Here is a 25,235-nt window from a genome sequence, read left to right as displayed (position 1 = left end):
CTATTTCTGTCCCTTCCAATGAAGGACATAGGTATTTTTTTACTGTGGTGGATGGCAAGAGCAGATTTACTTGAATTTTTTTTTTATGAAAACCAAATCTGAAGCATCACAATTGGTTATTAATTTTGTGAATTTTGTAAAAGTACAATTTGTAAAATAAGTTAAGTGTATATGGACTAACAATAAGCCAGAATTCACTTTGTATCAACTAGAATTTTACACCAAACTTCTTGTGTAGAAATACCAGAGTAAAACGGGATTATAGAGAGAAAATACCAGCACATTTTAGGTATTGCTAGAGCACTGCTATTTCAATCAGAAATTCTACATTATTTTTGGCAATATGCAGTTGCTCGCATCATTCACCTAATTAATAGGCTACTAGCACTAAACTAGATAATGCTAGTCCTTACAAGCTTTTATATGGTAAATTACCTAACCTTTCATATTTAAGAGTATTTGGTTCTCTTGCATATGCCTCCACATTAACAAATTCAAGAACAAAATTAAACCCAAGAGGCAAAAGAATAGCTTTTCTCGATATTAAATTAGGAACAAAGGGCTTTCGACTTATTGATTTATAATCAAAGAAAATTTTCATATCCAGAAATGTAACTTTCTATGAAACTTATTTTCCATTTTTACATTCTACTAGCACTGACATTTCAGCGGTACCCACTCGTACTCCACAATACATTGATCTTTTTCAATATGATACACCATCCATACATTATTTGCAATCACCCACACATACCAAGCTCACATATTCAAATGAACATTTCTCAAGCTCAATGCACTCACTAATTTTCTCACACACTATTGCACCCATTACCACACCACACACTAACAATGCACCTGCATCACAACACTCTGACATCACACATGACTGCATCAATAGAAAATCTGAAAGAGTCAAGAAACTGCCTATTTATTTGAAGGACTACCATTTTATGATAACCCACGCAGCTCACTCTAGCAACTTTGCCAACTCTAACTCTTTATATCCTATCTCACAACACTTGTCATATGATAATTTAACCCCAAAATATAAGTCACTTTCTCTAGCCATCACCTCAAATCCAGAACCTAGCACTTATGAGGAAGCGGCTGCACATGAATGTTGGAGAAAGACAATATAAGATGAATTGACAGCTCTAGATCAGAACAAAACTTGGTGTCTCAATGAACTCCTAAAAGACAAGAAGGATGTGGGTTACAAATGGGTTTTTCGGGTAAAATTCAATCCCGATGGCACCATAGAGAGGCACAAAGTGAGGCTAGTTGCAAAATGATTCACTCAAGTACAAGGAGTAGATTATGGTGATACTTTTAGTCCAGTTGTCAAAATGACTACCCTACGAGTAATGTTAGCATTAGCAGCGGCAAAGAAATGGAATTTGAAACAGATGAATGTCAATACTGCCTTCTTTCATGGAGATTTGAACAAGGAAGTTTATATGAAGATACCACCCGGTTTAGCTGTGTCACAACCAGGTTTATTTTGTAAATTGCAAAAGTCTCTATATGAGCTTAAGCAAGCAAGTAGGCAATGGAACATTAAGCTCACTCAGACTCTTGTGGATGCTGGTTATAAGTAGTTTTTTTATGATCATTCACTCTTCATCAAGAAACAATCTGAAAGCTTCACTGCCATTCTAGTATATGTTGATGACTTGGTTTTAACCGGGAATGACATTGGCGAAATCAATTCCATCAAGCAAAATTTGGATGAAAAATTCAAAATAAAGGATCTTACTTATCTCAAATACATCTTGGGAATGGAGGTAGCACGCTCTAACTCTGGAATTCATATTTATCAGCGGAAGTACACCATAGACCTTCTTAGGGATTTTGGTTATCTATATTGCAAGCCTCTCTCTACCCCATTTGATTATAGTAAAAAACTCTCAAAGGAATCAGGTACCATTTTAACAGACAACACTATTTACAGACAGCTTATCGGCCGACTCCTTTACCTCACAAACACTAGACCCCATATCTCTTATGCTGTGGGACGTTTGAGCCAATTTTTGGACTGTGCAACCACTTCTCACCTACAGGCTGCTTTTTGCGTACTTCGATATTTAAAAGGCCGACCTGCAATTGGTCTATTCTTCTCCTCTACTTCTAATCTGCATCTTACTGGATGCTGACTGGGCTACTTGTGCCGATACTCGTCGCTCTGTTTCCGGTTATTGCTTCATGCTTGGGAACTCGTTTGTTAGCTGGAAGAGTAAAAAGCAAACCACAATTGGCAAGCCTTCTACAGAAGCTGAATATAGGTCTCTTACTATTGCCACTTATGAAGCTAGTTGGTTATCTTTCTTGATGGATTTCATTGGTTTGCCACTTCAAAAGTCTACCACTCTGACAACCAGTCAGCCATTCACATTGCCAATAATCTCATCTTTCATGAAAGAACCAAACACATTAAAGTGGACTGCCACATTGTTCGTGAAAAGCATTTGTCTGGTCTCATCCATCTTATGCCAATTCGTTCCAAATATCAATTTGCTGATTTTCTTAGCCACAGGGTCCTTTTCTTGCTAATGTTTCCAAGCTAGAAATGTTAGATTTACACAATTCTAGCTTGCGGGAGGGTGTTACCTAGATTTTTTTTTATCAATAATAGGCTTACAATTGTAATTTTTGTAGCGAGAGTACATAAAGAGTATATAGTATATAAGGTGTAATAACTCAACAAATATTTTTCAAAGAGATTTTTCATTCTCTTCAACAATGAGAAGAACTTATTTTTCTTCTTCTCTTAATTTCTTCTAGTTCATCAAACCATCAACATCACAGTTTGAACAGTTTAGGGCATGAGATTTTCTTCATGGTCCTGAGATTTTCTTCAACCTCGATCATAGCTGGTGAGCAAACTTCATCTCTTCCTCCATCAACTCAGACCGAGTTATAACTTATGAACATTGACCTATAAGTCGAGGTCCAAATAATGACTGACCTATTGACTCAGCAATAGAATGCAATGAAAGGCAAATGACCTCAACAAATTAAATTACTAAGTCATTTCTACCTCGATAAAATCATGTATATGCATAATTTAGTTTGTTTGTATAAATTTTTTATGTCAAGTTTTAATACATCATAGCTTCTTATGAAGTATTTACTACTCTATATACTTGAATTACTTCACATTATTTATGTATCTTATCATGTCATATATCAAAATTAATCAATTAATCAATCCGAAAAAAAGAAAAGACTTTTTACCAATCCAAAAACAAACTCAATTAGCAATTATCTCAATTAGTAATTATTGTTACTTGATATATGGGTGATTAGCTCATCCCTTTTATTTTCCTATTTTACCATCATTTATGCATGTTTACTTTCAACACATTTTATTTATGCTACAATATTTTTATTATTCACTCAATATTCAATAATTAATTGTTTTGAGCAAGAAATTCGTCAATAAGTTGTTATGGGTTGAAAAAATTCTCAAGATAATTAATCATTATATCCTCGAATCATACAATCGATTCCGTCAACGAATACATATTTTCGAACTTTTCAGTTCGCGTCAATCAAATACTATATGCATGCCATGAAAATTTGTTCTCAAGCGAAAAAGTATTCCCTACAAAATTATATTGATCGAACAACTCTTACTATTCAATTGGTTTTTGAATAAGCGTCGAGTAATAGCTGACTAAGTTTGGGGGCTACCACTCATTGCTATGATGCATGGACACTGACACAGATATGGAATACAACACGACATGGGACACATAGATACACGAATTTAAAATTCTTATAAGACACGGAGACACGGTATATATATATAAAATATAAAATATTTTTTAGATAAATTGTAGTGATATCTTAGTATTTTATTGATATTTAAATATAAATTAATTTTTTAATTATTTTCAATATCTTTTTAATTATATAAAGTATTTAAAATACATTTTATTTTAATAATTAATAGTATATAATATTTCTAAATTCATTTCAATAATACATGTTAAGAATAAGATTGGACATGCTGACACATAATGATATTTAGGTGTGTCCAAGTGTGTTCGCAGAAGAATTTTTTACTTTTTATTAAGACACGGTTGGACACAGAAGACACGGGTGTCGGACGAGTGTCGACGTATATCGTGTCTGAAATGTGTCCGACACGGGGACACGACAATTCAAGGAAGTGTCCGTGCTTCACTGACTTATTGCATAGCCAATTTATAGATATACATAACTATCTCGCTTTCTAATCTTTGTTATCCATCTTTATTTATTTATTTATTTGGTTATCTATTTCATCTATTTGATCATTCACAATCTTTTGATATATCTTTTTCACTACCAATGTTTTCCTTGTTTCTTTCTTTCAATCCAACAAGTTGAGCTTCAGGGCTGCTATAATCACAATTTCTATTTATAGGTCGAAACTCAACCTGTTTAATTGAAAACTTTAACAAGTTAAGCTTGGAGACTATGATCCGTTGGCTATAACCCGACTCAGGTAAAATGATAAATCGAAATCTGCTTAAAACTAAATAAACACGTGAATATCACTAAAGAGCAGTTACCACATAAATAGGCTAACATCCTCAATAGCTTCACTATATTAGACCCACTGAGTAACCACCAAAGCCTTAACTACGCAAAGAGGTATGCTATTCACTCTGAATATCACTTTTACTATCCTATATCCTTTTCTGAGTTGAGTGTTGGAGTGCCTTTACAGGTGCCCACTGCTGCCGTTTCTTTGAAGATCTGATGTATATCTCGCCTTACTTGAGAAGAAGCAAGTTTGAACATCGAGCAGGACGAGTTATACCTTGACGCCAGTTACTCACACAGGAACACACTGTAAATGAGATAATTATGAATTTATCTCGTTTATACTGTAAACAAGATATGTTTATTTTTCAAATTCTATATATGTCGTTTATAGTGTAAGCGAAATACATTTATAATTATTTCGTTTATAATGTAAATGGGATAAATCATTGTGATGTAAATTGGTAAATACGCTATAAATTACATATTTTGGTAAATAAAATAATTAAATTATTTATTTATAAAAAAATTCCTGTTACATGAAGACTACTAATTCAATTTTTTAACCATTGTATATCTGGCATGTAAAAAACTGAATTTATACATAAACTTTTCTATACTCATCGAGTATACACATGTATGTAGGGCTTTTTCTTTATAGAAAAGTTAGACAATTAAGTAATTTTTTAACCAAGTCTAACAAAGTTACTGTGTACATGCTTTTTCTTCCTTTTTTTTCCATACACATTTCTTCCTACAAGCACTGCTATTGCTGCTTCTTTTTCTCATTTCTTCTCATCTTCCTCTTTCGTTATCATCGTCGTCATCATTCTCATTACCAACACCACCACCTCCTCCTCCTTTTTCTTCTTTTCTCATTTAATTTTTTTCTCTTGCTTCTTTTTCTCATCTTCTTTTTCTTTGTTAAATATTACACAACTAGATTAACGATCATATAATCACATCACTAAGTTGTAAATGATAACTCTTCTTCGTTAAATATTACACAATTAATTAGTTTAACGATTATATAATCGCATCACTTAGTTGTAAATTATATCAAACTTTTTGGTGAATAACACATAAATTTATAGAAATTTTTGGTGAATGACACAAAAAATCTTCAAAAGACCACAAATTCAAAACTAACTCACACAAAATACATTTAAATGTGTTTTAGATTTAAAAAATACATTAAATTATTACAAATGATATAGGAATGGTTGAATTTTTTATATATTAATTTAATACCACACAATCAATTCAGTGATTACAAAAATACATCGTTTAATTGAAATGACACATGAATTTTAGTAAATGACACAAAAAATCATTAAAGGATTATAAGTCCAAAACTTTAACTCACTCAAACAACAAAATACATTTAAATATATTTTAAAATGAAAAAAATACATCAATTTGTTGCAAATAACATAGGAATAGCTAAAACTCTTATATATGAGTTTAATACCATTCAACTAGTTCAGTGATAAGAAAATTACATTATTTAGTTAGAAATAATACAGTTCAGAAATTCTTGTATCACGGTTAAGAAATTTCGGTATCAAAATTAAGACACTTCTTGTGTCCTGGTTCAAGAGTTTCGATACTAATTTTTTGATAAATTCTACACGTACAATTCGAAACTCCTCCTCCTCCTCCTTCTCCTCCTCCCTTTTCTTCTTCTTTTTCTTCTCCTTCTTCTTCTTTCACATTCTCATAATTCTTATTTCACAGGTATTTCACCCTGTGAATAAGAACCTCTGTCACAGTTAAGAAATTTCGGTGTCAAAATTAAAAAAATGTTATGTGTCACGGCTAAAAGGTTTTGGTGCTATTTTCTGGTAAATTTTGTACAATTCAAAACTCTTTTCTCCTCCACTTCTTCATCCGTAAGCTTTTTCTTCTTTTTCTTCATCTTCTCCTTCTTTTTTCACTTTCTCATAATTTTTCTGGTTTCACCCTTTTAAGAAGAATACAAATAAGAAAAAAAATCAAATAAAAAAAATAAAAATTATTACAATGTCCACCAAGAAGAAAACGAGTAGAAGAAGAAATAAAATTAACGCAGTCAAGCAACACCAATAAAAGAATAGCAACGAGAAAGAAACACTCAATGAAAAAGAAGGAATATGAAAAAGTGTGTAATTTATATATACGCATATTACAGTGAATTTTGTTAAATTTAAATCAACTTGATTAAATTTAATTGACAAAAATAATTAGATGTATAGCAGAATCATTTTTATTATTTTTTATCATCATTTTTGAAATAATTTCAAATTCCATTTTCAAAAAATTGAGAGCTCTTCTTCCTTCTTCATATAAGAGGTGCTTCTTTTTCTCTCCTCTTCTTTCTCCTCGGTTTCAACAATGAAGGAGGCGAAAATATTTAGTCTTACAAATACATATATTAATATTTACATAACTCAAATTAAATGATCAGTAGTAAGACCCTTAGAAAGAAGGCAAGAACTATGCAAGTAACCGCTAACGTAAAGTCGTAAACAATCATTGAAAATGAAACAGCCTAAAAAACACAACACATATCTCCTAATAGATACGTTAAATTTACAAAAAAAGAAATATAAAACACATCAATATGTCGATATATTGCAGAGTTCAAACCTCAATCTACTGTTTATCACAATAAATACGCCGTAAATATGTACAACTTTTTCTTTTTGCATGTCATATGCAGTTAATTTTAAAAAAAGAAAAGCATTAATCACTATTTTGTTATAATTGCTTCTGATGAGTGTATAGAAAAATTTAATGTATAAAACTCCATATTATAAATATCATCAAGAAACACTTTCTATCGTATTTTTATTAAAGTTACTTGAGATGTAAAACTATTTATTGTTTTGATGGGGACCAAAATTTGGGGGAGGGGAGGGGCAACATACAAAAAATAAGTCTCGTGGGGGGCCATTTTCCCCTTATTTCTAACGACACTCTGTCTTTTGTTGTTGTCATGATCGTCAACGTCGTCTTCTTTAATTTTTTGTTCATATCATTATCATTTTGAATGCTTAGATTTTTAGTTTGGTGAGTGATAGAGTCATCAAACAATATTCATTCTTTTAGATGAATATTTATATAATTAATATAAAATATATATTTTTTAATATGACGTTACATAATTAAATATATTATACATGTGTAAAATTATTTTATATAATTTTTTTAAATTAAACTTTTAACTTGATTATTTTTACATTGTTTCATTATTTATTTGATAGTATTTAATTATTATTATTATAATTTAATTTTAATATACTTTTAATACAAAATAATTTTATATGCTTCATTTAATAACATAATATTATGTTCGTAAAATAATCATCTTTTACATTTAAGAGTTTAATGCGTGAATAATCATCATAAAAAAATAATTAAATAATTATATAAAATATTTTGTTATTATTAATACATCAAAAATAAACTATTATTATTATTATTATCATTTTTTTATTATAAAGGAGACTTTTTAATTTAATGGTAAGTTTGATTTGATCATAAAGGAAAAAAATGGAGAAAAAGAAGAACAAGTGGTATGTGGCAAGAGATGGAAACACGTCAAGAGAATAAATAATTATTTTAGTAGTAATTGAAAAGTGGTTTTCACAAAATATTTTTGTTTATTTTTTCCCCTTGTCCCTGTACACTTTTTCTTTCATTGTAAGAAGAGAAAAAAAATATAACAATTTTTTTCTTTTGATACTAAGAATCTTCTCCCTTTTACTCCTTTTTTGGTATTAAAAGTGTATACAGTAAGATAAAAAAGAAAATACAACAAAATTTCTTTCAATACTAAAAAAAAAGTTGCTTATTTGAAGTGTACAAAGAAAATATTTAAATATTGTTTCTTAGGTAAATAAATAATTTAGTGTTTCAAATTTTACAAGCGAGTCAAATTAGTCTTTTAGATTTTAAATAATAATAAATTAAATTAGCCTCCAATAAGTTAATTAACATGCGTCATGTTTGTCCTTAATTCAATTAAATTATACTAAAAATTAATTTTTAAATTAGTTATTATATATTTATATATAAATATATGTATTATTTAATTTTTTATTATATATTTTATATTTTAATAAATATTTTATACTAATAATTAATTAGTAGTCAATTTTTTTATGTATATATAATATAATTAATAAAATTTTGTATTCTTCTATATATTTTCTGTTATATATATCTCTTTTATTAATGGAAGAACAAAGCATTATTGTTCTTCTCCATTTTTCTAATTCTCTTCACCTCCTTTTTACCTACTTCTCTTATTTGCACTGAAGTAGTAATCTCCCATAGAAAATAGGGGATGATCTGATTCATTATGATTGGGTGAATTTCTACAACAGTAGTAATTGCTAAAAACCCAGTACAATTAAGCAAGTATAATAATTGTATATGATTATGTTTTCTTCGGTACGTGCGTATTAAATATTCAAACTCTACCCAAAAGCAAAGTTTCCTAAAATATTCTTTATACAATTATACTGGTTTTCTTTTGAGGGAGGGAACCTATATTACACGGACAGTAATAATTATGTTACTTGTATATTTAAAATTAACTATAAAATTAAATATTCGTATAAAATATACTATTTTTTGTAAATATAGTGTGTTTTTGTTTGTTAAAATAGTAAGTATATTTTGCACTTTAACTAAGAAATCTGTGTTTAAGTTCTAGAAATAACAAAAAGATATTTTTTATATATGAATCATATATGATAAAGAGTATTTTAAAAAAAGAAAATTAAGTATTAAAATTTTTTTTATCCCATTATATATAATAAAATAAAAAAAACATAAAAAAATATAAATATCCTAAGCATTTAAATGCAGATGAATAATTAGTGGTTGTATACAAAATACTTTTGAGTATTAAATTTTTAACCCTTTTTTTTTCTGGCCTTATGGATCTTTTACCAAGAATCCCATTCAAAATCTCTCAAATTGACTGAGGTACTGTATGAAAGGAAGAAAAAACAGTTCTTTCGTCAAAGCACTTTTTCAATTCCAATAGTTAAATTTAGGATATTGATCAAAAGATTAAGTATTTACTATCCTATTAGAGAAAATAATAATGTTATGTGTATATAAAAAATTAATTATTAAATTAGTTATTAATATAAAATATATATTAAAAATAAATTGATAACACATATTTATACACATACATAATAATTAATTCAATAGTTGATTTTTAATATAAACATAATTATTTTTAAAAAATAAAATAGAGAAACAATTTTTGTGAATTAGTAATGTTAAATGATAGTAAATATTATATTTTGGATCAACACTTTATCAGTAATAATTTACATTTATATTTATCAGAATTTACACACATAAATTAATAAAATTAGTTGAAAAAGATAATTTAATATTTATATTAGCTAAATACTTTCCAAAATTATTAAAAGCTAATGGTCTAAAAAAATTATGTGAATGGGTAGCTAAAAGAAAAAGTGAAATTAAGTGGGCAGGAGGATGAGTAATAAATCATGAATGTTGTGAATGAGAAACATTTTGTGTGGCAGTATGCATTGTGATGAAATAATTAAGCTTGTTCATTAAATGGATTGATATGGTAGTGGTAGGGCATGTGGATTTTATCAGAAAGAAGATAGATAGGTCACAACAATGTGTCACATTAATGAAGAAGGCACACATTGGGTCGCAATCACAACAACAACAAAAAGACACGGCTCAAGGACCAGTAAGCCTTGGTTGATATATACTGGTCCTCATTCCCTCTCTAATAAGCTTTTGTCTTCGTCTTTGGAATCTATGCATCCATGGACCGCAATGCATAGATCTAACCAAGCAACCTACTTAAGGTTGCCTTGCCTTCAATAAAGCCTATCCAAAAACTCCATTTCTCTTGTTTTTGTCATCACCCAACTATACTATACTTTACCCACCCCTTTGTTTTTATGTACATTTCTTCATATCTCTTGATGTTAATGTTATTGTGATTCTATATCATAAAGTTCAATTTTAGTCCTTTTGACAAAATTATTATTCAAAACCTTGGGATAAAGGTGAGGACCGAAATTCACATTGAAGAAAAAAGGTAACTTTTTCAGCAACAGTGTTATTTGCATACCAAGAAAATTTAAATTAAAGACTATTTTTCAAACATGTGCAAGTGTCTAAAGAATTACTAGTGTTATAGTTAGAAAAAAATTGATTTTTTTTTTAGTGGAAATTCGGTGAAAGAGACCTTATAATTAAAGAGTTAATTCAATGTATGGTAAATTCTTATTTTACGGTATTGAAAATGATAGACGTATCATGTATGGAATTTTGTGAAATATTAAGTGTAGGATTTCAGTTCATAAATGAACTATTAATTAAAGTATTAAACACTAAAAAGATTGAAATTTTACAATTCAATTCTCAAAAAAATATAAAATCTTATGGAATCTATTAAAAAAAGAGTTTATCTATCATGTGTCTTAAGTTATGAAGTACATATACTTTCTTGATTTGTCGTGCTTTCATGTCAGATACATTTGGACACAACGCACATTGACACTCGTCTAACACGCGTGTCTTCCGTGTCAAACTGTATCTTAATAAAAAATAAAAAATTCTTCTTCGGACACGTTTGAACATACCTAAATACCATCACATGTCACCGTGTCTAATCTTATTCTTAATATATATTCTTGAAATGAATTTAAAAATAGTATATATTATTAATTATTAAAACAAAAAATATTTTAAATACTTTATATATAACTAAAAAAGATATTAAAAATAATAAAAAATTAATTTATATTTTAATATCAATAAAATATTAAAATATTATTAAAATTTAAGTAAAAAATACTTTATATTTTATATATATACCGTGTCCTTGTGTCTTATAAGAATTTTAAATTTGCGTGTCTGCGTGTTCTATATTATATCATATCTTGTATCCTGTGTCCGTTTCAGTACCCATGCATTATAGGTCCTAACTTAACATTACAAATTGAGAAAATTCTTATTGAAAATACAAAAAATTTAAATTTTTAATACTACATTTGTTTTATATTTATTATATAAAAAATTTAAAATCTTTCACTAATGATAAATTTATCATGTGCCTTAAGACATGTGTTAGCTAAACCCACTAAAAAATACTCTAGTTAAGAAAATTTAAATTATCACGTAAGAATCAAGTTTCTCTAAAACAAAAAAAGCTAGTAAAATATATTGTCTAATTACTTTATTTTAACTCAAAGTTGTGAGACTCATATGATAAAAAAAGATAAAATTAACATATTAATCTTTTATTTTATTATCTTACCTATTTTAAAAGATCTTTTTCACCATTTAAATATTGTTATAATGGATCTAGCAATATCAATTAATTAAATTTATAATTAACTCAAACTTAACCAAAAAATTAACCAACGCCCCCCTCCCCCCCCCCCCCCCCCCTTTTTTTTCTTCCCTTAATAGTTGAGCTTATATGACTATGCAAGGATGAATCTAAAATCGGATCTAGGCAGCTTAAAAGTATAGTTTGATTGACATAGGCAGATCATTTATTGCAAAGAGAAAGTTATTTATTTATTTATGGATTGTGATTTTAGGATTATCCTAATTTGAAATGAAATGACAAATGAGCAAAGCATACAGATGGGACGGGTTTGGGTTTGAAACAGGAATTAGATGGGGTTTTGATGTAAGTACACAGCCCCTTATGTTTATCCAATGATGAGGACCACCATTGCATACTTATGATGTCTATTTAAAAATATAGAGCTTTCCCTCAGAGTTCTAGAAAGACCACTGGACCATTTACTATCATTCTCCCTTCACAAATCTTCATATTGTTATTGCCTTGCTGGATTGCCTTGTTATTTTGGCGGGTAGCATTTCAACAAAACAACTATATATATATCAACCTCTAAGGGGGCCGAATACGAATACCGAATGAATGAATGAACGAATGAATGAGTCGTAGCATCATCAGAAGAGAGAGAATTTAATACAACAATATGGGTGGAGTTGCTTGGACTGAAGAAGAGGATCACTTGCTTAAGAAATGCATACAACAATATGGTGAAGGCAAATGGCATAGGGTTCCTCTATTGGCTGGTAAATTCAATTCAACTACGTTTCTTTTACTTATTTCTTCGTATTATTCATTGCTTTTTTTTTTTTTTTAGTTTTCTTCCGTAAAATATGATTATATTTTTAATATGTCTTGTATACAAGAATTTTTTGAATTTTCGTAAAGTTTACATAAATTTTCTTTCTTTTTTGTCAATTGACTTTTCAATCATAAAAATTCTAATATTATGTTATGAAATTATTTTCATAAAAATTCTGAACTAATAAAAAAAATATATAAATAATTATATTTCTAACCATTTTTCTTTATTTCGTTTTGATCGAAAGAAAAGATCGAGGAAATCATGCTATATATAACGGTGTAGTGATGATTTGTTCAATATTGGAATTTGCTTATGTCTTATTCAAGAAAGTTCAACTCCCACTAGAAGAGTACTAATAGAATAGAGAATGATTATAGGCTATAGTTTTTTATTCCTTCACAAGATTATCAGAATTTCATTTCAATATTATGATTTAAGGAATCATGACACAATATTCTGTCTATTAAAAAATTGATGTTAAGTCAAAAGCTGGTCCAATAACATATATACATGAACTCTATGCATACAAACAAGACTGTTCAAATAATAGTAAAAGCATAGTACCATTTTAGGGAGAACTTGGGTTCTATTACTTTTGGAAATAAGATAAGAAGTTTTGGCATCCATGAAAAAATAGTTATTAAAATCATTCCAACATGTGGGTCAAGAATTAATTTTTAAATCTTTTAATCATATAAGTTGAGATATTATATCACAAAATCAATTATAAACATCAACTATATATATAAAAACAGCTTCATATATAGGTTGGTGGATGAGTGCTAGGCGTGCTCCCCCTCCCTATTCTAGAAGTCCCAAGATTGCATTAAGAATTTCATAATTTCATTCACGTCCCCTGCTCCTCTATGTGCACGTTTCAGTATTTCACCCCTCCGGTTCACGTTAATTTCTAAGGATTTGACCAGCTTTAATGCAACTCCAGTCTGATTAGGAATCCAATTTAATAGACCGACCCGATGGAATTGGGTTTAATAATTAAGCCCGAATGCTAGATGAACTTCTAAAATTTATTGTTTTTATCCATCACGCTAGAGGAACTTCTAGAATTTATTGTTTTTATCCATGAGTAAGTTATCTACGTCTAAAAATATGGGATAAATTATGTTGTGAATTATTAGACTAAAAAAATTGAATTAATAATTAAGTGATAATAAAAAAATAATAAATTCTAATAATTTTTTAATATTTTTTATTTTATTTAATATTTATTAACTATTACTAGAATAATTATATAGTGTTGTACGTGATAAACATATAATTGTACATATTATATATCTGTATGATACAATAATATTATATGAGTAAATTATTTTGATAATCAAATTAAATTAAATTGGTCTGTTTATTAATATAATAAAAATCAGTTGAAGAAAAAAAAGACATAAAAAGAAAAATAATTTATTCACCCGTATTTTTCATATACAAAATAGTAGATATTAAATTAAATAAAGCAACCTGCAGGAATATAATCTCTCTTGCATTATTGTTAAATATTTACGCAGAAGATTCATACCGAGGAACTAAGTGGAGCCTAAACTAAAAAGGAATGCACGGTTATTAATATTTTCATCCGATAAGTGACTGATGATTAAATAGATAACCGTGTTTGAGAACTTTCAAAAATTTGATTAATTTTTACATTAAAAAGAAAATATTCAGTAAAATTTCAAGAGATATAATACTTTTTCCATTGATGAATTCTTGAATGCAAAATTTGTGAATTGAAGGTCTAAACAGGTGCCGAAAGAGCTGCAGACTAAGGTGGCTGAACTACCTTCGTCCTAACATAAAAAGAGGAAATTTTGCAGAGGAAGAAGTGGAGATGATTGTTAAACTCCACAAATTATTGGGAAATAGGTAACTCTTAATTAACACTCTAATCTTTTAATACCATGTTCATTGCAACAAGAAGGACATCAAATTATAGAAATAATTTTGAGTCCCTCACAACTGATTTTCTTTCTAAAATTAATTTCCTAAGAGGAAGTTTAATGAAAATCTCATTTGATCGCTGATTGTGGCTCATCTATAAAAAAAATATAAAAAAAAAGTAACTTTACATTACATCATTGTTTATCTGATAAATATATAGTGAATATAGACTATAGATATTTTTCTCTTTATATATTTGATTGATTCTACGACAGAATTTTCTAAACTTGAGTTTATTACTCAAAAACTATCTAACTGTTACTCCAAGATTCCCTTCTTTTTCTTTTTTGACAAAAAAGACTAATTTTAATCTTAAATGTATTGTATTATTTGATTTAAAATTTCCATTAGATAAAAGAATTAAATTTTTTTTTTGCAATAATATTATTCAAAGAGTTAGAAATTATTAAATTAAAAATTATTTTACATCATTTTCTCAACACTGTCCCTCCTTTATTTTATTTTTGTTAACTTAAAAAAATCAATCAACACCTCTTTTTCATTCTCTATTTCTTGGTCCCCCTAACCAGAGGCGGAACCAAAGGGGACCAGCAGGCTGCATGGTTCCCCACAAGGTAAATTACTAGTTTCATACACGTATGCAACTATGGTTCATAACAAAAGAATTCTTGCAGTTCAGTTAGTTCTGTATTCATTATTCATGCCAAGAAGGTCTTTGTTCCTCATTTTAACATTTGTTTATTTATAAATAATGATATATCACCAATAAAATTTATTAATTTGGCCAACTTTAAATATTATATAAAATTGTAAACTATAAATTCTAATAATATAAAAATAAGATATTAGTTCAAAAAATGTTGACTCTTAATTTTTTTTTTATTTATGAGTAATTACTCAAATTAGATTATGAAACTTTTAAAATTGAACACTTTAATTCTTTAGATTTCAAAATACAAAAAACAGTTTCTAATATTTATTTCTGTTAGATAATACAGTTCCTCTCCAATTTGCTTAAAACAATTCGTAAAATATTTTAAAAATTTTAAAAGAATCATTTAAAAAATAAACATTAAAAATTATTTTATGTATTTTAAAATATAAGAGATTAAAGTGTTTGATATTAAAAACCTAAGAACTAATTTGGATAATTCCTCTTTATTTATTTTCTATCAAGTAGTAGTATCAAACCAATTGAGGCTTGAGGCTAATTTTCCGTACCTTAAGTTCTAACTTTGATTTTGCAGCTTCTAGTTCTTATGTTGTAGTGCTTAATCTCTGGTGATTCAGCCTAACACGCATTTTCCTTTTAAGGTGGTCACTGATTGCAGGAAGGCTGCCGGGAAGGACTGCCAACGATGTGAAGAACTATTGGAATTGTCATCTGAGCAAGAAACTGAATGCAATGGAAGGCGAAGACAGATCACAAGCGACCAAAAATGTTGAAGTGATTAGGCCACAGGCTAGAAACATTGGCACTTCAAGCTCCATGAAGCGAAGAAGGGGAATTCAGGGCGAGTCATCATCGCCAATCGAGAGCGATTTACTTGCTCAACAAGAAATCAGTGGCATGTCGTCCACAATGTCGTTTGATGCCGACGGACAAAGCCATCATAACATGCTAGAATCGCAGCTAGAAAACAACCTATACTCATGCTTGGAGCAGCAGGACATTGTTGGTGAGTTGCCTATGGATTTCCGATTCGAAGGAGGAGTTGAAGAGATCATCAACGCCGGCGAAGGGAGCAGCGGCCAGTGGGATTGGGATGACTTGCTGTTAGACATGGATCTATATAAAGATTTTGCGACTAATTAGAGCACCACACCACTCTCTCTGTTGTTGTTCTTGTTATACGCAATTATTAGTTGCATATCAATATATCAAATTAAAGTTGAATGTGTTCAAGGAGAAATTGGTAGCCAACTAGGTGCACTTTCCAATTCTCTTGAACTTGCTATTATTTCGCCATGGATGGAATATGAATATCATCATAACAAGTAACATAAGTGCAAAAGTTTTATAAAGGTAGAGCATAGTTAGCATTAATTATTTCTCTCCCCCTCTCTATGAGTAACGAGATGAATAACAGATTAAAAGTGCTAGCTGTGGGGTTCGAACCCACGCGCACTTATGTGCAGAAGATCTTAAGTCTTCCCCCTTAACTTCTCGGGCAAACTAGCTTGACGATTTATGTCTAATCTATTTTATATATAAAAACAATATACATGATAAAATATGTAAAATTATAAGAAACAATTTACTTTTAGTGCTGCTTTTGGTTTAAGTTCCTGTTTTGGTGTATAGTATAATTTTAATGTAACTAAAAAAATTGGAAAAACCTTACATTAGTTTTAAGCTTAGGTATATGGTTTAGGGCACATCTCGTCACCTCAATATTATTTTAAGTTTAATTATTATATATTGATAGTAAAAAAATTACATTAGTTAATTAGGTGTATATATTAAATTTTTAAAATAGTAGATACTATATGATTAGAGCTAGACATAGAAATAGAATTAAATTAATGGACGATTGGCAATAATAATAATAATTTAAAAAATTAATAATGTGATTGAAAAAGTAATTATAATTAAGTTGATTTAATGAATGAAACAAAATAAATTAGAAAACACCCTAAAAAAAGCCATGTCATTTTTATCCTTAAATGCAAAAATTTGATCTTAACTATATAGAATAAACTATTAAAATGATACTCAAAAGTTCACATCTCTAACAAAAATAACTTTAAAAAATACAAATGATAAATAAGTTTTCGAAAGATTTAAAACATTATAAAAATAACTACATATAAAATATATATTTTAGGAAAAATATATATTTTATTTCAAGTGAATTTTGTTTAAAAAATTTTTATTGTGAACGATCACATTTTTTGAAAAAAAAATTTAGAGATTAAATTTTGTTCCAAATATTTTTGTGTACTTTTTAAATTTTTTAAAAATTTTGCCACAAAAATTTGGATCAAATGGATAATCTATTTGTTAAATATAAATTTTTTTTGTCATTTATAAAAAATATAATATTTATTAGTTATTTTTATCGCATTTTTAAATCATTCAAATTTTAAAAATTTTTTATCGTTTGCATCTTTAAGAATTATTTGTATTAGTAATATAAATTTTTAGGTACTATTTTAATCGTTTATTCTAATTATATATAATAGGTAACATATAGATAAATAATAAATATATATGTGTTTTTAAAAAAATAAGAAAAGAAAGAAAGAAAGAAAGAAAAGAAATCAACATATGAAGGATAAACTAAAAGCAAAATTAAGGAAAAAGGAGGTGCATTAATAGTAGTTATCTTATGGGTGTACAAATATATGAAAGTGGAGTGGAGTATTTTTACTATTTTAACCATATTTAATTTAACAACAAAATCCTAAATTTGACATAACACAAAAAAATAGTTAATTGAAAGAAAAAAAATTAAAATGCCAAAAGAAAATACTTACAAAAACGTATTTGTAGTACAAAATAATACAGATATAGATATAGATATAGATAAAAATAGACAAATATGTGTATAAATGTATGGGTGTGGGAGTTAGTATGTGCATATACATGGACATGTGTGTGTGGGTGGGTGTGTGCGTGTGTACGTGAACATTGACGTGTGTATGCGTGAGATTTTGTGCGTTTTTAAAGTATTTGTGAGTTTTGGAGAGATTTTTAGATTCTCAAAAAATTCTAATGACACAAGTACGTTTTTCGGATATCAACAAATCGAATGCGACCTGACATATTATAGGAGCACTCGACCTTGAGGTTGATACTTACGTTAGTTAAATTTTTTAATTTTAGTTTCTCAAGAGAATTGAAGCATGTAATTTTCCAGAAGAAAGATGAATAGAAAACAGGGACATGATGATGATGTATACAAGCTAGATAGTGAAAATCAAGAAAGAACTTAGGGCAACTTAGTAAAAAAGAAAATACAGTAAAGTAAAATTGGAATTATGAGAAATATGTATTACACATTTTTTCATTTTGAAAGCAAGGACTTCCTATTTATACTATGACTCATATTAACAGAGTCTTGTTTTTCTTGACATGCACTAGCACTATTATTCAAATTTATCTTAGTGTCCACTACATTTTTTACACCCCTCTCAAACTTATGATTGGTCTTGAGACCACTCTAAGTTTGTACTTATCTTCTTGAGCTTATCAAAGGTTGCTGCTGACAAGGGTTTAGTCAATATATCAGCAATCTGCTCTTGACCTGGGATATGGACCATATGTAGTTCATTTCTTTTGATCTTGTCTCGAACAAACTGTATATCAAGTTGAAAGTGCTTAGTTTTGTCATGTAACACTGGATTGGAAGCAAGCATTACAGTGCTTAAATTGTCATAGAAAATTATTGGAGATGTTTGAAGTTGAACTTTCAATTCGAGCAATAAGTTCATGATATAAACTGTCTCTACTACACACGCTGCAAGACTTCAAAATTTAGCCTCTGGCAAGCTCCTACTGATAGTGATTTGCTTCCTAAAATACCAAGACACAAGATTAGATCCTAAAAAAATACAAAACTCAATGACTGACTTGCGGTCTTTGATGAGCGGATAATTTGTATGCTTTTTGGCATTATTTTTAGTATATTTTTAGTATGATCTAGTTAGTTTTTAGTATATTTTTATTAGTTTTTAGTTAAAATTCACTTTTCTGGACTTTACTATGAGTTTGTGTGTTTTTCTGTGATTTCAGGTATTTTCTGGCTGAAATTGAGGGACCTGAGCAAAAATCTGATCCAGAGACTCAAAAGGACTGCAGATGCTGTTGGATTCTGACCTCCCTGCACTCGAAGTGGATTTTCTGGAGCTACAGAAGCCCAATTGGCGCGCTCTCAACGGCGTTGGAAAATAGACATCCTGGGCTTTCCAGCAATATATAATAGTCCATACTTTGCCCAAGATAGACATCCTGGGCTTTCCAGCAATATATAATAGTCCATACTTTGCCCAAGATTTGATGGCCCAAACCGGCGTTCAAAGTCACCTCAAGAAATTCCAGCGTTAACGCCGGAACTGGCACCTTTTGGGAGTTAAACGCCCAACTGGCACTAAGCTGGCGTTTAACTCCAAGGAGAGTCTCTACACGAAAAAGCTTCATTGCTCAGCCCAAGCACACACCAAGTGGGCCGGAAGTGGATTTTATGTCATTTACTCATCTATGTACTAGTTTTCTATAAGTAGGACCTTTTACTATTGTATTAGAGAGCTTTTGGAGAGATCTTTTGATCATGTTTTTATGATTGAACCCTCTTTGGGAGGCTGGCCATTCGGCCATGCCTAGACCTTGTTCTTATGTATTTTCAACGGTGGAGTTTCTACACACCATAGATTAAGGTGTGGAGCTCTGCTGTACCTCGAGTATAATGCAATTACTATTGTTCTTCCATTCAATTCCGCTTGTTCTTTGTCCAAGATATCACTTGTTCTTCAACATGATGAAGGTGATGATTGACGCCCATCACCATTCTCACTCATGAACAAGGTGACTGACAACCATTCTTGTTCTACAAGCATCTGAGGCTTAGTGAATATCTCTTGGATTCCTGATTGCACGATGCATGGTTGATCGCCTGACACCGAATGCTCGCCTGACAAACGAGCCAACCATTCCGTGAGATCAGAGTCTTCGTGGTATAGGCAAGAACTGATGGCAGCATTCAAGAGAATCCGGAAGGTCTAACCTTGTCTGTGTATTCTGAGTAGGATTCAATGATTGAATGACTGTGACGTGCTTCAAACTCCTAGCAGGCTAGGGCGTTAGTGACAGACGCAAAAGTATCAATGGATATTATTCCGGCCTGACCGAGAACCGACAGCTGAATTCCGCTATGCCGTGACAGGACATATGCAATCGCTTTCACTGAGAGGATGGGAGGTAGCTGCTGACAACAGTGAAACCCTACACGAGCTTGCCATGGAAAGGAGTAAGAAGGATTGGATGAAGGCAGTAGGAAAGCAGAGAGACGGAAGGGAAGGCATCTTCATACACTTGTCTGAAGCTCTTACACCAATGATATACATAAGTATACTATCTTATCTTTTATGTTATTTTCGTTCATCATCATATATATTTGAGTTTGCCTGACTAAGATTTACAAGATGACCATAGCTTGCTTCAATGCTAACAATCTCCGTGGGATCGACCCTTACTCACGTAAGGTATTACTTGGACGACCCAGTGCACTTGCTGGTTAGTTGTGCGAAGTTGTGTAATGCCATGGTATTGAGCTACCAAGTTTTTGGAGCCATTACCGGGGATTATGAGAGTTGTGAAAAGTATTGTTCACAATTTCGCGCACCAAGTTTTTGGCGCCGTTGCCGGGATTGTTCAAGTTTTGAGCAAGCTTTGGTAACAATGCCGGGGATTGTTATAGTTTGGACAACTGACGGTTCATCTTGTTGCTTAGATTAGGTATTTATTTTTTTCGAAATTCTTGAAGATGAATTCTAGAGTTTCATGATGATTTGTTGAAATCTGGCTGGCTGAGAAGCCATGTCTAATCTGATTGGACCGAGGTTTCAACTCATCACCACAAGAGCTTGTGATTTTCATCAATCTTGCTTTTGGAGCGTGATCTGCTAAGGCTTGGCTGACCTTTGGTCATGTCTAGTGTTTTGGACCGAAGCTTTCTTTGAAAGCTTGGTTGGCTGAGAAGCCATGTCTAATTCCTGGACCGGAGTCTTAGACTAGCATTGCACTGATTCTTGGAATTCTCATTAAGAATTTGATACCTTTTTCCACTTAATTTTCGAAAAAACACAAAAAATTACAAAATCATAAAAACCAAAAATATTTGCTGTTTCTTGCTTAAGTCTAGTGTCTCATCTTAAGTTTGGTGTCAATTGCATGCATTCATTCATGTGTCTTAAGGATCTTCAAGTAATTCTTGATGATTTCTTACTCTGATCTTTGAATTCTTTTGGCTTGAGTATTTATGTGTCTCATATAGTGTCAGTAGTACACAAACTGCTAAGTTTGGTGTCTTGCATGCATTGTTATTTGATTCTTGTTGCATTTTGATTATTAAAAATCCAAAAATATTTTTAATTTGTGTCTTTTCAAGTCAATGATACAAAGAATTGAAGATTCAGAACATACTGCAGAGGAATTATACAGAAAAAGCTGAGCATTCAAAAATGCCCAGTGAAGAAGGCAGACTGGCGTTTAAACGCCAGCCAGGGTACCTGGTTGGGCGTTTAACGCCCAAAGAGGTAGCATTTTGGGCGTTAAACGCCAGAATGTATACCATTCTGGGCGTTTAACGCCAGGATGGTGCTAGGGGGAAGATTATGTTTTCAAAATCAATTTCTTTCCTTTTTCAAAGATACTTACTAACAATTAATGATTTGATTGAACATTTTTTGCCTTTTCTATTAAGGAAGGTTTTATGTTTGAATCATATCTTTTCTTGTTAGGCAAGTCATTTAATCATATCTTTTCAAATTGTTTTCAAATCATATCTTTTTAAATTGTTTTCAAATCATATCTTCTCAATCACATCTTTTTAAAACCATAACTTTTCAATCAAATCTTTTTAACCTCATCTTTTTTTAATAGTTTTCAATCAAATCTTTTTAATTTCTAATTTCAAAATCTTTTTCAAAAATCACTTGATTTCTTTTTCACTTTTAATTTTCGAAAATTATCAATCAAATTTTCAAAATGTTTTCAAAATCTCTTAAAATTTTCGAAAATTCTCTTCCCTCCTTCTCACATCCTTCTATTTATGGAGTACTACTCCTTCTTAATGCACAATTCGAACTCTAACTAATAAAGTTCGAATTCTTCTTCTCCTTCTTCCTACTATTTCTCTCTTCCTCTGACACCTCAAGGAATCTCTATACTGTGACATAGAGGATTCCACATTTTCTTGTTCTCTTCTCTTTCATATGAGCAGGAGCAGAGACAAATGCATTCTTGTTGAAGCTGATCCTGAACCTGAAAGGACCTTGAAGAGAAAGCTAAGAGAAGCTAAAGCACAACTCTCTTTAGAGGACCTGACCGAATTCTTCAAAGAAGAAGAACCCATGGCAAACGAAAACAACAACAATGCAAGGAAGGTGCCGGGTGACTTTACTGCACCTACTCCTGATTTCTATGGGAGAAGCATCTCTATCCCTGCCATTGGAGCAAACAACTTTGAGCTTAAGCCTCAATTAGTTTCTCTAATGCAACAGAATTGCAAGTTCCATGGACTTCCAATGGAAGATCCTCATCAGTTCTTAGCTGAATTCTTGCAAATCTGTGACACAGTCAAGACTAATGGGGTTAACCCTGAGGTCTACAGACTGATGCTATTCCCTTTTGCTGTAAGAGACAGAGCTAGAATATGGTTGGATTCTCAACCTAAAGAAAGCCTGGACTCTTGGGAAAAGCTAGTCAATGCCTTCTTGGCAAAGTTCTTTCCACCACAAAGATGGAGTAAGCTTAGAGTGGAAGTCCAAACCTTCAGACAGAAGGATGGAGAATCCCTCTATGAAGCTTGGGAAAGATACAAACAATTAATCAGAAGATGTCCCTCAGACATGCTTTCTGAATGGAGCATCATAGGTATTTTCTATGATGGTCTCTCTGAACTATCCAAGATGTCCTTGGATAGCTCTGCTGGAGGATCTCTTCATCTGAAGAAGACGCCTGCAGAAGCTCAAGAATTGATTGAAATGGTTGCAAATAACCAATTCATGTACACTTCTGAAAGGAATCCTGTGAACAATGGGACTAGTCAGAAGAAAGGAGTTCTTGAGGTTGATACTCTGAATGCCATATTGGCTCAGAACAAGATATTGACTCAACAAGTCAATTTGATTTCTCAAAGTCTGTCTGGAATGCAAAATGCACCAAACAGTACTAAGGAAGCTTCATCTGAGGAAGAAGCTTATGATCCTGAGAACCCTTCAATGGAAGAGGTGAATTACCTAGGAGAACCCTATGGAAACACCTATAATTCTTCATGGAAAAATCACCCAAATTTCTCATGGAAGAATCAAGAGAGACCTCAACAAGGTCTCAATAACAATAATGGTGGAAGAAACAGGTTTAGCAATGGCAAGCCTTTTCCATCATCTTCTCAGCAACAGACAGAGAGTTCTAAGCAGAATACCTCTGACTTAGCAACCATGGTCTCTGATCTAATAAAGACCACTCAAAGTTTCATGAATGAAACAAGGTCCTCCATCAGAAATTTGGAAGGACAAGTGGGTCAGCTGAGCAAGAAAGTTACTGAACTCCCTCCTAGCACTCTCCCAAGTAATATAGAAGAAAATCCAAAAGGAGAGTGCAAAGCCATAGACATGGCCGAATATGGAGAGGAAAGAGAGGAGGAGGACGCCACTGAGGAAGACCTCAGTGGGCGTGTACCAATCCCCTCTGAGTTCCTCAATGAGGAACAATGGGAATTTGAGGCTCAAAATGAGACCACAGAGATTCCATTGGACTTACTTCTGCCATTCATGAGCTCTGATGAGTATTCTTCCTCTGAAGAGGATGAGTATGTCACTGAAGAGCAAGTTGCTAAATACCTTGGAGCAATCATGAAGCTGAATGACAAGTTATTTGGAAATGAGACTTGGGAGGATGAACCTCCCTTGCTCACCAAAGAACTGGATGACTTGTCTAGGCAGAAACTGCCTCAAAAGAGGCAGGATCCTGGGAAGTTTTCTATACCTTGTACCATAGGCACCATGACCTTCAAGAAGGCCTTGTGTGACTTAGGGTCAAGTGTAAACCTCATGCCCCTCTCTGTAATGGAGAAATTAGGGATCTTTGAGGTGCAAGCTGCAAGAATCTCATTAGAGATGGCAGACAATTCAAGAAAACAAGCTCATGGACTTGTAGAGAATGTTTTGGTGAAGATTGAAGACCATTACATCCCTACTGATTTCATAGTCCTAGAGACTGGGAAGTGCATGGATGAATCCATCATCCTTGGCAGACCCTTCCTAGCCACAGCAAAGGCTGTGATTGATGTTGATAGAGGAGAGTTGATCATTCAAGTGAATGAAGAATCCTTGGTGTTTAAGGCCCAAGGACATCCCTCTATCATCATGGAGAGGAAGCATGAAGAGCTTCTCTCAAAACAGAGCCAAGCAGAGCCCCCACAGTCAAACTCCAAGTTTGGTGTTGGGAGGCCACAACCAAGCTCTAAGTTTGGTGTTGAACCCCCACATTCAAACTCTAAGTTTGGTGTTGGGAGGTTCCAACACGGTTCTGAGTATCTCTGAGGCTCCAAGAGAGTCCTCTATCAAGCTAATGACATTAAAGAAGCGCTTGTTGGGAGGCAACCCAATGTTTTATAGTTAACTATTTTCTTTTGTTATTTTATCTTTTTTGTAGGTTGATGATCATAAGAAGTCACAAAAACAATGAAAAAAGCAAAAACAGAATGAAAAACAGGAAGAAAAACAGCACACCCTGGAGGAGAAGAAGCTGGCGTTCAAACGCCAGTAATGCTAGCTGTTGGGCGTTTAACGCCCAGTCTGGCACCATTCTGGGCGTTTAACGCCAGAAAGGGGCACCAGACTGGCGTTAAACGCCAGTAAAGGGCAACAACCTGGCGTTAAACGCCAGGAATG

General features: G+C 31.5%; 1 protein-coding gene and 2 non-coding genes across 3 annotated transcripts; 1 reads left to right on the top strand and 2 right to left on the bottom strand.

Moving 5' to 3' along the window:
* The first annotated feature begins 12,545 nt into the window (after positions 1 to 12,545).
* On the top strand, positions 12,546 to 16,434 carry LOC130975292 (transcription factor MYB113-like). Its single transcript, XM_057900106.1, has 3 exons — positions 12,546 to 12,645; positions 14,453 to 14,582; positions 15,933 to 16,434. Exons 1-3 carry the CDS (start codon positions 12,546 to 12,548, stop codon positions 16,432 to 16,434), a joined length of 732 nt encoding a protein of 243 aa, XP_057756089.1.
* Positions 16,435 to 16,716: 282 nt separating this feature from the next.
* Positions 16,717 to 16,799, bottom strand: TRNAL-UAA (transfer RNA leucine (anticodon UAA)). Its single transcript has one exon. It is a non-coding gene; the product is annotated as a tRNA-Leu (tRNA).
* Positions 16,800 to 23,087: 6,288 nt separating this feature from the next.
* Positions 23,088 to 23,195, bottom strand: LOC130978171 (small nucleolar RNA R71). Its single transcript, XR_009085829.1, has one exon. It is a non-coding gene; the product is annotated as a small nucleolar RNA R71 (small nucleolar RNA).
* Between the last annotated feature and the right edge of the window lie 2,040 nt (positions 23,196 to 25,235).

This window comes from Arachis stenosperma, chromosome 4 (genome assembly GCF_014773155.1).
Source record: "Arachis stenosperma cultivar V10309 chromosome 4, arast.V10309.gnm1.PFL2, whole genome shotgun sequence".
NCBI classification, from domain to species: Eukaryota; Viridiplantae; Streptophyta; class Magnoliopsida; order Fabales; family Fabaceae; genus Arachis; species Arachis stenosperma.
The sequence above is the reverse complement of the archived record's forward strand: the minus strand, read 5'-3'. Positions and strand labels throughout refer to the sequence as shown.